The sequence below is a fragment of the Vombatus ursinus genome, unplaced genomic scaffold, assembly GCF_900497805.2.
Source record: "Vombatus ursinus unplaced genomic scaffold, bare-nosed wombat genome assembly UNPS02010548.1, whole genome shotgun sequence".
NCBI classification, from domain to species: domain Eukaryota; kingdom Metazoa; phylum Chordata; class Mammalia; order Diprotodontia; family Vombatidae; genus Vombatus; species Vombatus ursinus.
The window spans coordinates 16,275,463-16,287,654 of record NW_020950326.1 but is presented as its reverse complement, the minus strand read 5'-3'; the positions used below and the strand labels follow the sequence as shown (position 1 = coordinate 16,287,654).

The 12,192-nt window shown below is 36.9% G+C and overlaps 1 protein-coding gene across 3 annotated transcripts in view; it reads left to right on the top strand.

The window, feature by feature from the left end:
- SAP130 (Sin3A associated protein 130) overlaps positions 1 to 12,192 on the top strand; it is a 51,040-nt gene that overhangs the window by 20,661 nt on the left and 18,187 nt on the right. For all 3 annotated transcript variants that reach the window (XM_027854687.1, XM_027854686.1, XM_027854685.1), the window contains exons 6-11: positions 267 to 391; positions 2,871 to 2,995; positions 4,422 to 4,569; positions 4,749 to 4,839; positions 5,147 to 5,251; positions 11,419 to 11,560. In XM_027854687.1, the coding sequence (XP_027710488.1) occupies positions 267 to 391; positions 2,871 to 2,995; positions 4,422 to 4,569; positions 4,749 to 4,839; positions 5,147 to 5,251; positions 11,419 to 11,560 (736 nt within the window). The remainder of the gene's footprint in view (positions 1 to 266; positions 392 to 2,870; positions 2,996 to 4,421; positions 4,570 to 4,748; positions 4,840 to 5,146; positions 5,252 to 11,418; positions 11,561 to 12,192) is intronic.

Here is a 12,192-nt window from a genome sequence, read left to right as displayed (position 1 = left end):
GAGGAACTGAGGCAAATAGGGGTTAAGTGACTTGTGCAGGGTGACACAGCTTGTAAGTATCTGAAGTCAGATTTGAACTGAGATCTTCCTGACTCTAGGTCTGGTGCTTTACCTGCTGCACCACCTAACTTCCTGGTAACTGGAGGTTACTTAGCCTATTATCTTATTTTAGTGTTATTTTTTCTAATGGATAGAATTGGGCTATTAATTACATTTCTGAGATATGAACTAATTTTATTAATTAAGAATGCAATTTCATGTTTTAGGTGCAGCTGCTGCTGCTGTGATGTCCAGTTCTAAGGTAACCACAGTCCTGAGGCCAACTTCACAGTTGCCAAATGCAGCTACAGCTCAGCCAGCAGTGCAGCACATCATTCATCAGCCAATCCAGGCAGGTGATGGTCTTGGGAGGTGATGGACCTTGGGGGGTCAATCAACAGACATGTATTGAGTAATTGACCACCACTGGTGGTAGGTGCTCCAGGAAATATAAAGAGGACTAAAGCACAGTCTTGATTCTTGAGGAGTTTACATTCTAGTTGCAGAGAGAAAACAACACAAACAGTTAAATGCAGACCATAGAGGAGTTCAGAGGAAGGATAGAGAGACTGGGGAGTAGTGTGGTAGGTGAAAGATGAAATGTCTAAGAAACCAAAGGTACAAGCTTCCAAGCATATCCCTTTATTAAGCAACGCATACCAATTGCCCAACAAATCAGGACCAGTGGTCTTCCTTAGCTTTGGCACTGGACTAAGAATACATGGAGAGACAGATTTTTATGCATTAAAAACAATCAAATAAAACCAATTAATTAAAAGAAAACAACCAGGATACAAAATTAGGTGATCTGATGTCTAATCGGGAAAAAAGATTAAGGACTTTCCTAGTTGGGATGGGGAGAATGAACAGGTGCAATTCTCTAAAATCAGAAGAGGAGGTGTCCCACTCCCCACAAATGTTTGTATTCAATCAAAGGAACATGGATACAATAACTGATTAAGCACTACAGGCCAGTTTTCAGAGAAGGCATAATGGTTGTTTACGATGTGTAATTGTGAGAAAACTCCTTGTTATCAACCTTCAGATTTAACAGGATTTCTGCTCAGCATAACCCAGATCCTTAGTTAAGGGTCTCTAAGCAGCAAGTAGAAGTGGTCCAACTTCCCAGATGTGCAGGGCTAGGTTCAAACAATGCAATAACATTTTTTCACAATTTCCACAATTGAATAAAATTTTCACACAAGACAAAAATTGGACTAAACCCATAATTAAATAGAAGGAGAACTGAACTAGCTCCAGAATTGAGTCACATGATAGAATTGATGTGGTTCATTCAATTCTCACTGCCACTTGCAGTTCTAATCCCCTCAGTAGCAGGGCCTCCTTGCCATAACTAGTGTCCAAAAACAGTTGGTGGAGTCATTTTGACTACATGTTTTTCACCTGATGTGTTGACTTTAGAATCTGTTCTCTGCATAAGATGGGATTCTAATGTAAACCAGGTTAGCTAGAGGAAAAGATTGATATAAAAGAATAGTAGGTAATGAAATTGAAAGGGTTAATGAGGTCCTTGATCATGCAAGACTTAAAAATAAAATTTCATTTTATACTGTGGGCAGTGAGAAGTCATTTTAGTTTTTTGAGCTGCCAAGGAGTGTTAATTCTTAAAGTCTTATTTAAGGGGGGATTAATCTGGTTACTTTGTAAAAAGATAAAGTGGCAGGAGGAGAAACCAGAGACAGGCAATAATCATCTGAGGGCATAAGGGTCTGCATTGTGTTGGTAGCAGTGAGAGTGTAAAGAAAGGGATAAGTAGAAACATTGTGGGAGGATCAGTTGTGGGGGCAAAAATCATAGGACCATACATTTATAGCAGGAAGGGACCTTAGAAGTCATTCAATCCAACTCATTTTTTTTTTAAGGCAGTTGGGGTTAAGTGACTTGTCCAGAGTCACACAGCTAGTAAGTGTTATGAGTCTGAGGCCAGATTTGAACTTGGGTCTTCCTGACTTCAGGGCTGGTACTCTATCCACTGCGCCACCTAGCTGCCCCCCAACTCCTCATTTTATAATAAGGAAACAGGCCCAGAGAAGTTAAGGGATTTGCTCCAGGTCACTCAGATTGTAATTTGCAGAACTAGGATACAAGACCAGGTCCTCTAATTGCAAATTTGTTTCCTTCTCCCTCCTTTCCCCTCTTGTTCCACACTACCTCCCAGGAAGAGGCAGAAATTAAACATGACTCCTAAGGATTCAAGCTTAGGTAACAGGTTAGACAATAAAATATTAAAAAGTCTGGGTGTGGGGTATAAAAACGATAAGTATAGTTTTAGACCTAACACTGAAAGCTATGGCTGGACATCCATGTGGAAATGTACAGCAGGTTATAGCCACCCTGGACCTTTCCCATCCTTTTGAAGAATGGAGTTTGCCTTGAGAACTAACTGCTTGTTTTGTCCAGCTGTCCACTGGAGTCTGTTTGAAAAGAATCTTGTAATATGACACTCCTCAACAGGATGTCTGCAGAGAAGAAAACAGTAGGTAAATTACAAATCTTGGGACTAACTCTTGAGTTGTAAGGATGGGAGAAGAGAATTTTGATTGTGGTTATATTTGGAAATTTGAGCACAAAACTCTCCAAACAAAGTTCAGCCTCTGAAATTTTCTGGCTTTTGATGATACTGTTCCATCCATAACCACCCTGAAAATCAGTATTTCCTTCTGGTTTCTGAATCGTGGACATTAAACATTGGTAAGAAACACATTTGTTTTTCTGAGCTATCTCAGCTTTTTCCTCTAAGTACAGCATTACAAATTCCTCATTTAACTTTTCATCTTTTAAAATGACATGCTTTTTTTTTCTATTTGCAGTCTCGTCCCCCAGTGACCACCTCAAATACTATCCCTCCTGCTGTGGTAGCAACTGTTTCAGCCACCAGAGCTCAGTCTCCAGTCATTACAACAACAGCAGCTCATGCTACTGATTCAACCCTTAGGTGAGTGGAGAACATGAAAACCAAAGTGATATGAAATTTAAAGAGGTTAATAGTGTATTTTATAATACTTTAAGAGCTTGTCTTAAAAAAATAGTGAAAGGAATTGGCATGAGAAGAATATATTATTGTGTATTCTACTGTTATTCCTAGACTAGGTTGGACTCTTTAGAGGTGCTGTATGATCCAGTGACAAATGAATGAACTTATGAAATCTAATCTTAGTTCCAAGTCACCCATAAAACTTTTGGCTGGATATCTTTAGGAAAGAATTTTTAATGAGTTCAGCTTCACATTATTGTTGTAAATTTTTTGTTAAATAAATTTTAGAATTGTTATATAACTGTAAGACTAAACTGGAGCACCTGAATAAATTATCTTCAAAAGTAGAACAACTTAAGTATGAGTTTAGAAATGAGAGGACTGGGAGTGGTCAGCAAATTCTAAGTGTCATTTCATTTTCCTCTGTAATAAATACCGTTGATCTTGACTGAAATACATATACTCTGTGCTGTTGATACAGAAACATTGTTTAAAAGACAGCCAGCTATTAATTATAGGCATTTACAGTATATAGAATTTGAAATCTACCAATAACCCTAAGCCTTGTTTAAACTAGTAATTTCTAGGGGTTTTCCCCATTTAATTTTTCTTTTTTTTTTTTAATATCCCATTTAATTTTTCAACAGAGGTAATGAGAAACAAAAACCGTTCAGCTCTTTATTTTCATAACAGCATATATGCTTCCAATCTCTTGGGTAAAAAACAAACAAATTTAAAGATTTCATAGACTGATGAATGAATCTGTCTTGAATTTTAGTACTTTTTGTCAAAGCGAGTGGGAGTGAAATGGTAATGCCCTGCCCACAATATAAGTGTAAAGAGTGAAATTATTAAGTAAACGTTTTTGCAAAACATCTTTTCATTTGTAGCATTGCAGTTGAACACTATAATTTATAAATGTTAATAAATCAAAAGTTTAAAAATATTCCACATCACAGCAATGAAGATAATTATTTCTCTTTTAAGAATAATAATAGCTAGCATTTATATAGCGCTTTAAGGTTTGGAAATTGCAAGTATCTCATTTTATCCTCAAAATCCTGGGGAGTAGGAATCTAGAAAATGCCTTGTTAATGATGACTAAAAATCAATTTAGATGATTCGTGATGCACTGGGATAATGTTTTTAATGACACTTCAGTGAGTTTGAAGAGTACAATTTAGCCGGATATTCATTTCAGTAATCTGGTCAAAGGTCTGATGTGGCTTAAAATTAGTTCTTTAGAAATTAAAAAAATAATACAATTCTCACTCTAATACAGCATAAGTGATAAAATATAAAGGTCCGATATCTCTCACATTGAAGAGCTATGCCCATGAATCATGTCTTTTGAGTAGTCTGTAAATAATGTCTTATGTGTTTTTAGTCGGCCAACCTTGTCTATCCAGCACCCACCTTCTGCAGCAATTAGTATTCAGCGTCCTGCACAATCAAGGGACGCAACAACCAGAATCACATTACCATCACATCCAGCTATCGGCACACCAAAACAGCAGCTTCATACCATGGCTCAGGTAAAACTTTAGGATGAACTCTAATTTAACATCTTGCTTATTGGCTCCAAAACCAGAATATTAAAAGTCATCACTCATGATCTGCTCATTCTTAGAGTCTGTTTGATTTTAAATTGGAACAGAATAGAAAATATTCCTGATTAGCACAATTCTGTGTTGTTTTGTTTACTCTTTTATAGAAGACTATCTTCAGTAGTGGTACACCAGTAGCAGCAGCAACTGTGGCACCCATTTTGGCCACCAACACCATTCCCTCAGCAACTACAGCTGGTAAATGCCAATATTTTATAGTGGTATCCCTACTTTCTTTTAAAAATAGTAGCAAAGGATGAAGTGGGGGGAGAAGAAAGAGAATTTGGAATTGAAAATTTTAAATACATATATTTTCTTAAAAAAAAAAAAAGAAAGAAAGTAGAGTAAGTTTCCTTTATTTTCTTTAACAGACCTTTCCCTACCTACTTTGGGATGATTTGAGTATTTGAATTCTAGTTCAATCCTAACCCATATTGATGTTTCTCTAATTTGAAAATATGAGGATAGTAGAAATAGTTGTTTAGGATTTATTTTTCCTTTCCAGGATCTGTGTCACACACACAAGCACCCACTAGTACAATTGTCACCATGACCATGCCCTCTCATTCGTCTCATGCTACTGCAGTGACCACTTCAAATATTCCAGTTGGTAAGTGTCTTGGAGAGGGGGAAAAAGGGAAGTTTAAAAGAATTCTCTTGGGACATTCTGGCAAAGCCTCTATTTTCTTGGTCAGTCTATGTCAATTTTAGCAGCTAGCTCTAATTCATTTTTGTATTCTTTTGAAACATTTGGGGGCAGCCTCAGACTCTTATTAGCTAGCTGTGTGACCTTGGGCAAGTCATTTAACCCCCAGTGCCTCCAAAGTTAAAAAAAGGAAAAAAAAAAAGAATTGATAGGCAAAAAGTGACTCGTACAGAACCAAGGTTAAAATCACCTAGTTAGAAAAGTATTGATCTCCTACTTCCCAAAATCTATAAGCTTAAAATAGTGGATATGTCATAATAGCTAGAATAATATATTATCCATTGAGACTTGAGGTTACTTTCTGGTAGTGTCACATACTTGGTTATAAATTTTTTTGCTATTTCTCTACTTGTCAGATAGAATAACTATAGTATACTTAGCATGTAGACCACTCAGTAGGCCATTACAGTAGGTGAAAGAGGATGAGAATCTAAACTAGAGTTGTGTCTATGAGTGGAGAGAAGGGGATATGTGAGATGTTATGAAGGTTAGGAACAAGATTTGACAATAGACTGGATACGTGGGGTGTGTGTGACAGTGAGTTGTTGATTATGATACCATCGTAGGAGGGCTGCGGAACTAAGAAAATGGTGCTACCCTTAACAGTAGTAGGGAATTTTAGAACTAGAGGGGTTTTGAGGAGAAGATAGTGAGTTCTGTTGACATGAGTTTGATATACCTACAGAATATCCAGTGTGAGATGTCCAAGAGGGAGCTGGAGATGATTAATAGAGAGCTAGGTTACAGCCATTTCTCACTTAATGTAAGTGGCCCTGCCCCTCTGCAGCCAGAGAGTCTTCCCAAGCACTGAAGCCAGGACCCCTGGCAAGGGGCTGCACCAGTGCTATTTGCAATGTGAATTTACTTAAAATGAAAGTTCTCTGCATATGGATATGGGCCTCATCTGCATATAGATGATAATTGAACCTATAGGAGCTGATAAGATCATCCAGTGACAAAGTATTGAGTGAAAAGAGAAGGGGGCCAAGGACCCCACTAAGAGCATGATAACTAAAGAAATAGAAAAAGAGACCCAGAAGAATGGCTAGACAGATTTGAGGAAAATCAAGAAAGAGTATTATCATGAAAACTTAGACAGGAAAAAATTCCCAGAAAGAAATGGCTTTCCAAAGTGCCAGATGCTGCAGAGAGGTCAAGGAGGATCAGGTTTGAGAAAGGGACATTAGATTAGGCAAAGGGCTATTAAAGTGAGTGACATGGTTCATTATCAGAAACTTTGTCACCTGAAGTAGTTTAAAAAAAAAAAAAGAGGGGCAGGTAGGTGGTACAGTGGATAGGGCCCTGGCCCTAGATTCAGGAGGACCTGAGTTCAAATGTGGCCTCAGACACATAACACTTACTAGCTGTGTGACCTTGAGCATGTCACTTAACCCCATTGCCTAGCCAAAAAAATAAATAAAAATAAAGTAGATTAAGCATTTTTAAAAAAAAGACATACATATAGATGTCTGCTTTATGTGCCCTCTTTTTGGGTGAGCCTTCTTATCTCTCTTGGCTCTTTTTTGGGGGATAGGGAAGATGAGGTTTTCCTGCCTCTCACAATGACTCCTATCCAGTGCTGTCCCCAAAGGTAACACTCTTACTCCTAGGACGAGGTCAGACAGTACAAGTGCTGAGGATACAGCCTTTCTGTTGGCTCTGGCCCACCTCTAAGAAACCTTAAACCTGAGACAGTACCACTTCTGCTACCTCCTCAGGTTCTATTACTGCCAGCCCAGCAATGAGGAAACTGGGGCTCCCTCTACCATCTCTGGGCCTTGGTTCACTTAGTTACAAGGTATTGTGTTAAGTGGTACTTGGGATAAATTATATTCTGATATCTTGTAGCTCCTTCGAAATACGTAGCCATGTCTAACACTAAAATATCAGTCATTTTCAGCTTATTATACAACTTACTACGTCCCATTATAAAATTATCCTTTTACTTTATATCTGTGCATCAAGATGCAAATTAAAACTAATTGTAAATTTACAGTCACTTCATATAAAGCTATAGGTATGATTGATTACGTAGGATGAACACTATGAAAATCTTTTATAAGGGCAATTTGTTTTGGTGCTATCAATTTCAGTTTACCATTTGCTTCCCTAAATTATCCCCAGGTAACCACAGTAGAAGTAGTTGAAGAAATAACAACACTAATAGTTAGTCTGATACAGTCATACAAGCATCACAGCTAGACTGGAACAGAACTACTGGCTTTCATTTACATATCTAATATTTCTGTAATACTGACTTTTTGCATTTCTGACCTTTAAGGATTTCATTAAATTCTAAATGCCCTGAAGATTTACACCAGTAGTCACCAAATAGCCCTTTAAAGAAGGAAATCTACTACTTAATGTTCATTGTCTTCTGATTCCCTCAATCTTTTGACTAGTTGTAAATAAAACAGTTCTTCTGTGATTCATTTACCTTTGATCTTGCTCTAATAAACTGCATGTTTGTTTGATAAGTTCACTTTTTGGAAGACCTGTTGGGGTTTTCTTTTTTTTTTTTCCTTTTATTTTGAACATAATCATCAGAGAGAGAGAAAGAAAGAACATTTCCATGTTCACAACAGAATATATAAAAAGGATTGCATGTGAAACTATGAATTTCCATTTCATATTACTTGGTTTTCTTTTAAGGTACATAATAAATTCTGTACATTATTTTCAAAAACTGTCCTATTTGTCTATATTTCCTTTGGTTTTGACATTTAAAAAAAAAATGTTTCAATGGTCCTCTTTTTTTGGCATCAGTGTTGCTAACTCCACCCACCCCAATCCCACAATTAAAAAACTAAGAAAAGGACCAAAAGAAAGAAAAAACTCGTAAAAAAAAATGAGTGAAGTCAGCCAAAATGAATCCATATCGTGGCCATGTTCAGAAATACAGTATTTCTCCTAGTGTACCTCGAATGTATGTCACCCCTCTTTCAAGAGGAGCATGTAACATGTTATATCATCGGTCCCCTGGAGACATGTTTGGTCATTTTTCATCAACCAGAGCTAAGTCTTTCAAAGTTGTTTTTCTTTGCATTGTGTTGTACTCTTTGTTCTGCTCATTTCGTTCTATAGCAGTTCATACAACCCAGGATTCTCTATAGTAGTCTCGCCTTTCATTAGTACTGCAATAATTTTATATTCATGTACCACTATTTGTTCAGCCATTCCCTGATTCACATGCACACCCTTAGAGTCTAGTCGTTTTGTTTTCTTTTTTCCTTTTAAATTCCCTTTCAGGACCAAGAAATTTGTTTTGCATGCAAACATTCCCTCTTTATCTTCCCTCAATTACACCTCCCATCCCTACTTGTTTCTCTGTTGTTTGATGTATTCATGCATGTGGTTATTTGTCTATGTAAAGCCCTGTTTTGTCCATTTCAGATAGCCTGCTGTCCTCACCACCTCCTCCAGTTTATATCCCCTCTCATTCTCTTTTCTCTTCCCCCTCTTCAGATCTTCAGAATAGAGCCAGTCTGCTCCCAGGACCTTTATTTTTCTTTCTTTAGCTCCCTAACTACTCTTTGAAGACATTTAAGTTCTGAAGGCTACTTGTTTTTCTCCCCAGTATTAGAATTACATTATCAAACGGCTCTTTCCTGTTGCTCAGATAAATTTACCTTTCTTGGTTTTTCTGAATTCTTATGTTTGTATTTCAGTGTTCCTACTAAACTTTGATCTTTTCATCAGAAATGCTTGAAGGTCAAATGTCTCCTTTTCCCATATAGAATTATACTTAGCTTTGTAGGGGAAATTATTCTTGGTTGTAAGCCTCAATTTTTTGTGTTTCATATTCCAAGTTCTCTTCTCTTTTATAGTAGAAACTGTTGGGTATTGTGATCCTTACTGTGTTTCCTTGGTATTTGAATTCCTTCTTTCTGTATGCTTACATTGTTTTTCCTTTGATGTGGAAACTTTACATTTTGACTTTGATATTCCTGGGACTTAGAGCATCCTAACATTGTACCATATTACTGTACATCCAGTACAGAGATATCCCCCTCATTTGAAATGAGACTAGTTACTGCCTTTAAAATATACTTTGTTTTTTCCCTGTTCAACTCAGCAAACTGCATACTGTGGGAAAGACACTGCTGGGTATTGGGGGTAAAAAAATGCCTTCCCTCAAGGAATTTACATCTAGTCCGGGGTTATATAATATACAAGTAATATGCATAGATGTCAAACAGGTGTAAGGAAATCAAGGAAATATGAATCACTTGTAGGTGGGGGAGATTCAAGGTAGATACCATGGAGGAAGTAGCCTCTGTACTGGGCCTTGAAGGATAAAGGAGTGTTTCATCAGCTTAAAAAAAGGAGGAGGCTGGCATTCTGTTCTAATCATAGGAAATGTTGCATCCAGGAAGCATGGAAACAGGAGAGAAGGCAAGACAAAGTCAAGGAATAGTGAGTAATGTAGCTTTAGTGAAACAAAGAAGACATGAAGGTAAATGTGAAGTAAAGAAGACTGAAAAGGTAGCCAGGAACACAGATGAGTGCCAGCCTCATAAGTCCTATTTCTGTAATACTTTAAGGTTTACAAAACACTTGCCTCACAACTGGTCTTTGAGTAAGTATTTTACAGATAAGGAAACTGAGACTTAATAGAGACTAAATGACTTAATCACAGTCACACATACTCCAAGTATCAGGAACCAGGACTAGAATTCAGATCTCTTTTGACTCCAGATCCAGTGTCCTTTTCGTTACACCAAGCTGCCTAAGAGTGAGTTTATTTAGTAAGCAAAGCAGAGTCACTCAAGGTCTTTGAGCTAGGTAGAATGTGATTGGGTATTTACATTAAGAACATTCCTTTGGAATGGAAGAGTGGAGGCCAGAGGCCAAGTTGAAGGTCTCTTCATCTTTATCTAGAAAGTCTTGACCTAAAAAGGACCTTAAAGGTTATCTGGTACGTCCTGTACCTGAACAGGAATCCCAGCTTCAGCATCCCATCAGGTGGTCATGCAGATTTCATTTGACAATCTCTAGTGATGGGGAACTCACCAGTGTAGAGGTAGCACATTCTACTTTTGAACAGCAATAGTTGTTTAAAATATGTATACATAGATACAGGTATCCATATATCCATCCATATATTGAACTGCAGTTTACCTTTCTGCACCTTCCACTCATTGGTGTTAATTCTGCCTTCTGGGATTAAATAGAACAAGTTTAATCATTTTTCTCCCTCACATACGTGAAGACAGCTATCATGGTCTCCTCAGTATTAGCATTCCCAGTTCTTTTGATGGATCTTATATGGAACAATTTCCAATCTCACAATCCTGGATGCCCTTCTCTAGTTTGTCAATGTTCCTACTAAAATATGGTATTGTAAACTCTGCAAAATATTGGTGGTCTGACCAATTACAATGAAACCACCAGCATTCATACTATGCCTAATTTTAATGTAGCCTGGGATCTCATGAGTTATTTGACTGTGTTCTGACATTACTGAGTTTTAAACCACTAAAACCCCCAAGTCCTTTTCACGTGAATTTCATCTAGCAAGTTGTCTCCATCCTGTTAATTTTATAATTGATTTTATAAAATATTCAAATGTTCATTAATCCTTATTAAATTTTGTCTTACTAAATTTAGATTTGCCCTATTGTTCTAGTCTGTTGAAATCTTTTGATGTCCCAATTCTGTTGTTTTAAAAGTGGGTGAAAGGGACACTGCAGTGGTCTTCATACTTTTTGGTCTCAAGACCCTGTTACATTCTTAACAATTATTGAGGACCCCTAATGAGCTTTTACTTGTGAGTGTTGTATTTATTGATGTTAACTATATTAGAAATTAAAATGTCTTAGTATTATTATGAAAATAGTTTTGACTCACAGACCACCTAAAAGGGCTTTAGGGACTGTCTTTAGAACCAGTGGAGTAGAAGATTTTTAAGCATTAATGATGTTTATTACAAATTTTTTTCCTTGCCCCTTGTTAGTAAAATAATCAAGCTCCACATGCTTGCGTATGGGATTCAGGTGTTTCAACTAGACATTACCAGTAGTGTTTCCCTGGGAACAATAAATGAAGGCCCCATTTCATTTTCTTCATAGCTAAGGTAGTCCCTCAGCAGATCACACACACTTCTCCCCGGATCCAGCCAGATTATCCAACGGAGAGGAGTAGCCTTATCCCTATACCTGGACATCGGGCCTCTCCAAATCCTGTTGCAATGGAAACCAGAAATGACAACAGGTAAGTGTAAATGCTCCATATATACTTTAGTTGTTTGTTTGTTTTTTTCATTGTTACGGTATTTTTAAATCAGAAGACACAAAATAACATGTAGATTTTAGATGCTGGTATTGTGCATGTGGGATTGTTTTAAAACTCCCCTGGATTACTTGATAAATTTCTGTGTATGAGAAATGTCATTGATCATGTGGGATATGTATATGGTTTAAAAATATTTAGTCAAAAATGCCAAAATTTAGACATTTTAAGGTAATACATTAAGCTTGAGCAGGTAATTGACAGTATATTTCACAAAATCTCCACAGGTAACAGTAACAATGAATACTAAAAAGTTATTAAACATGATAGCAGGAAAGTCAATTTGAAATAGTATTTCTATTGCATCTATGATAGTTCAGTTTAGTAGATATATATATGTGTGTGTATATATATATACACACATCAATTATAAGTAGGGAATATTAAATTACCTAAATGTTACTTAAATGCTTGTCATTTAGCATTTTTAGAGCCATACAGTTTACTTAGATGCTTTATAGGTATTAAGGTTTTTGTCTCAAGAAGGCTTATGATCTAAGGTCTGGATCCCTTTACAGTCCATCTTAAACCTTTCACTTGAACTTCTTTTTCTA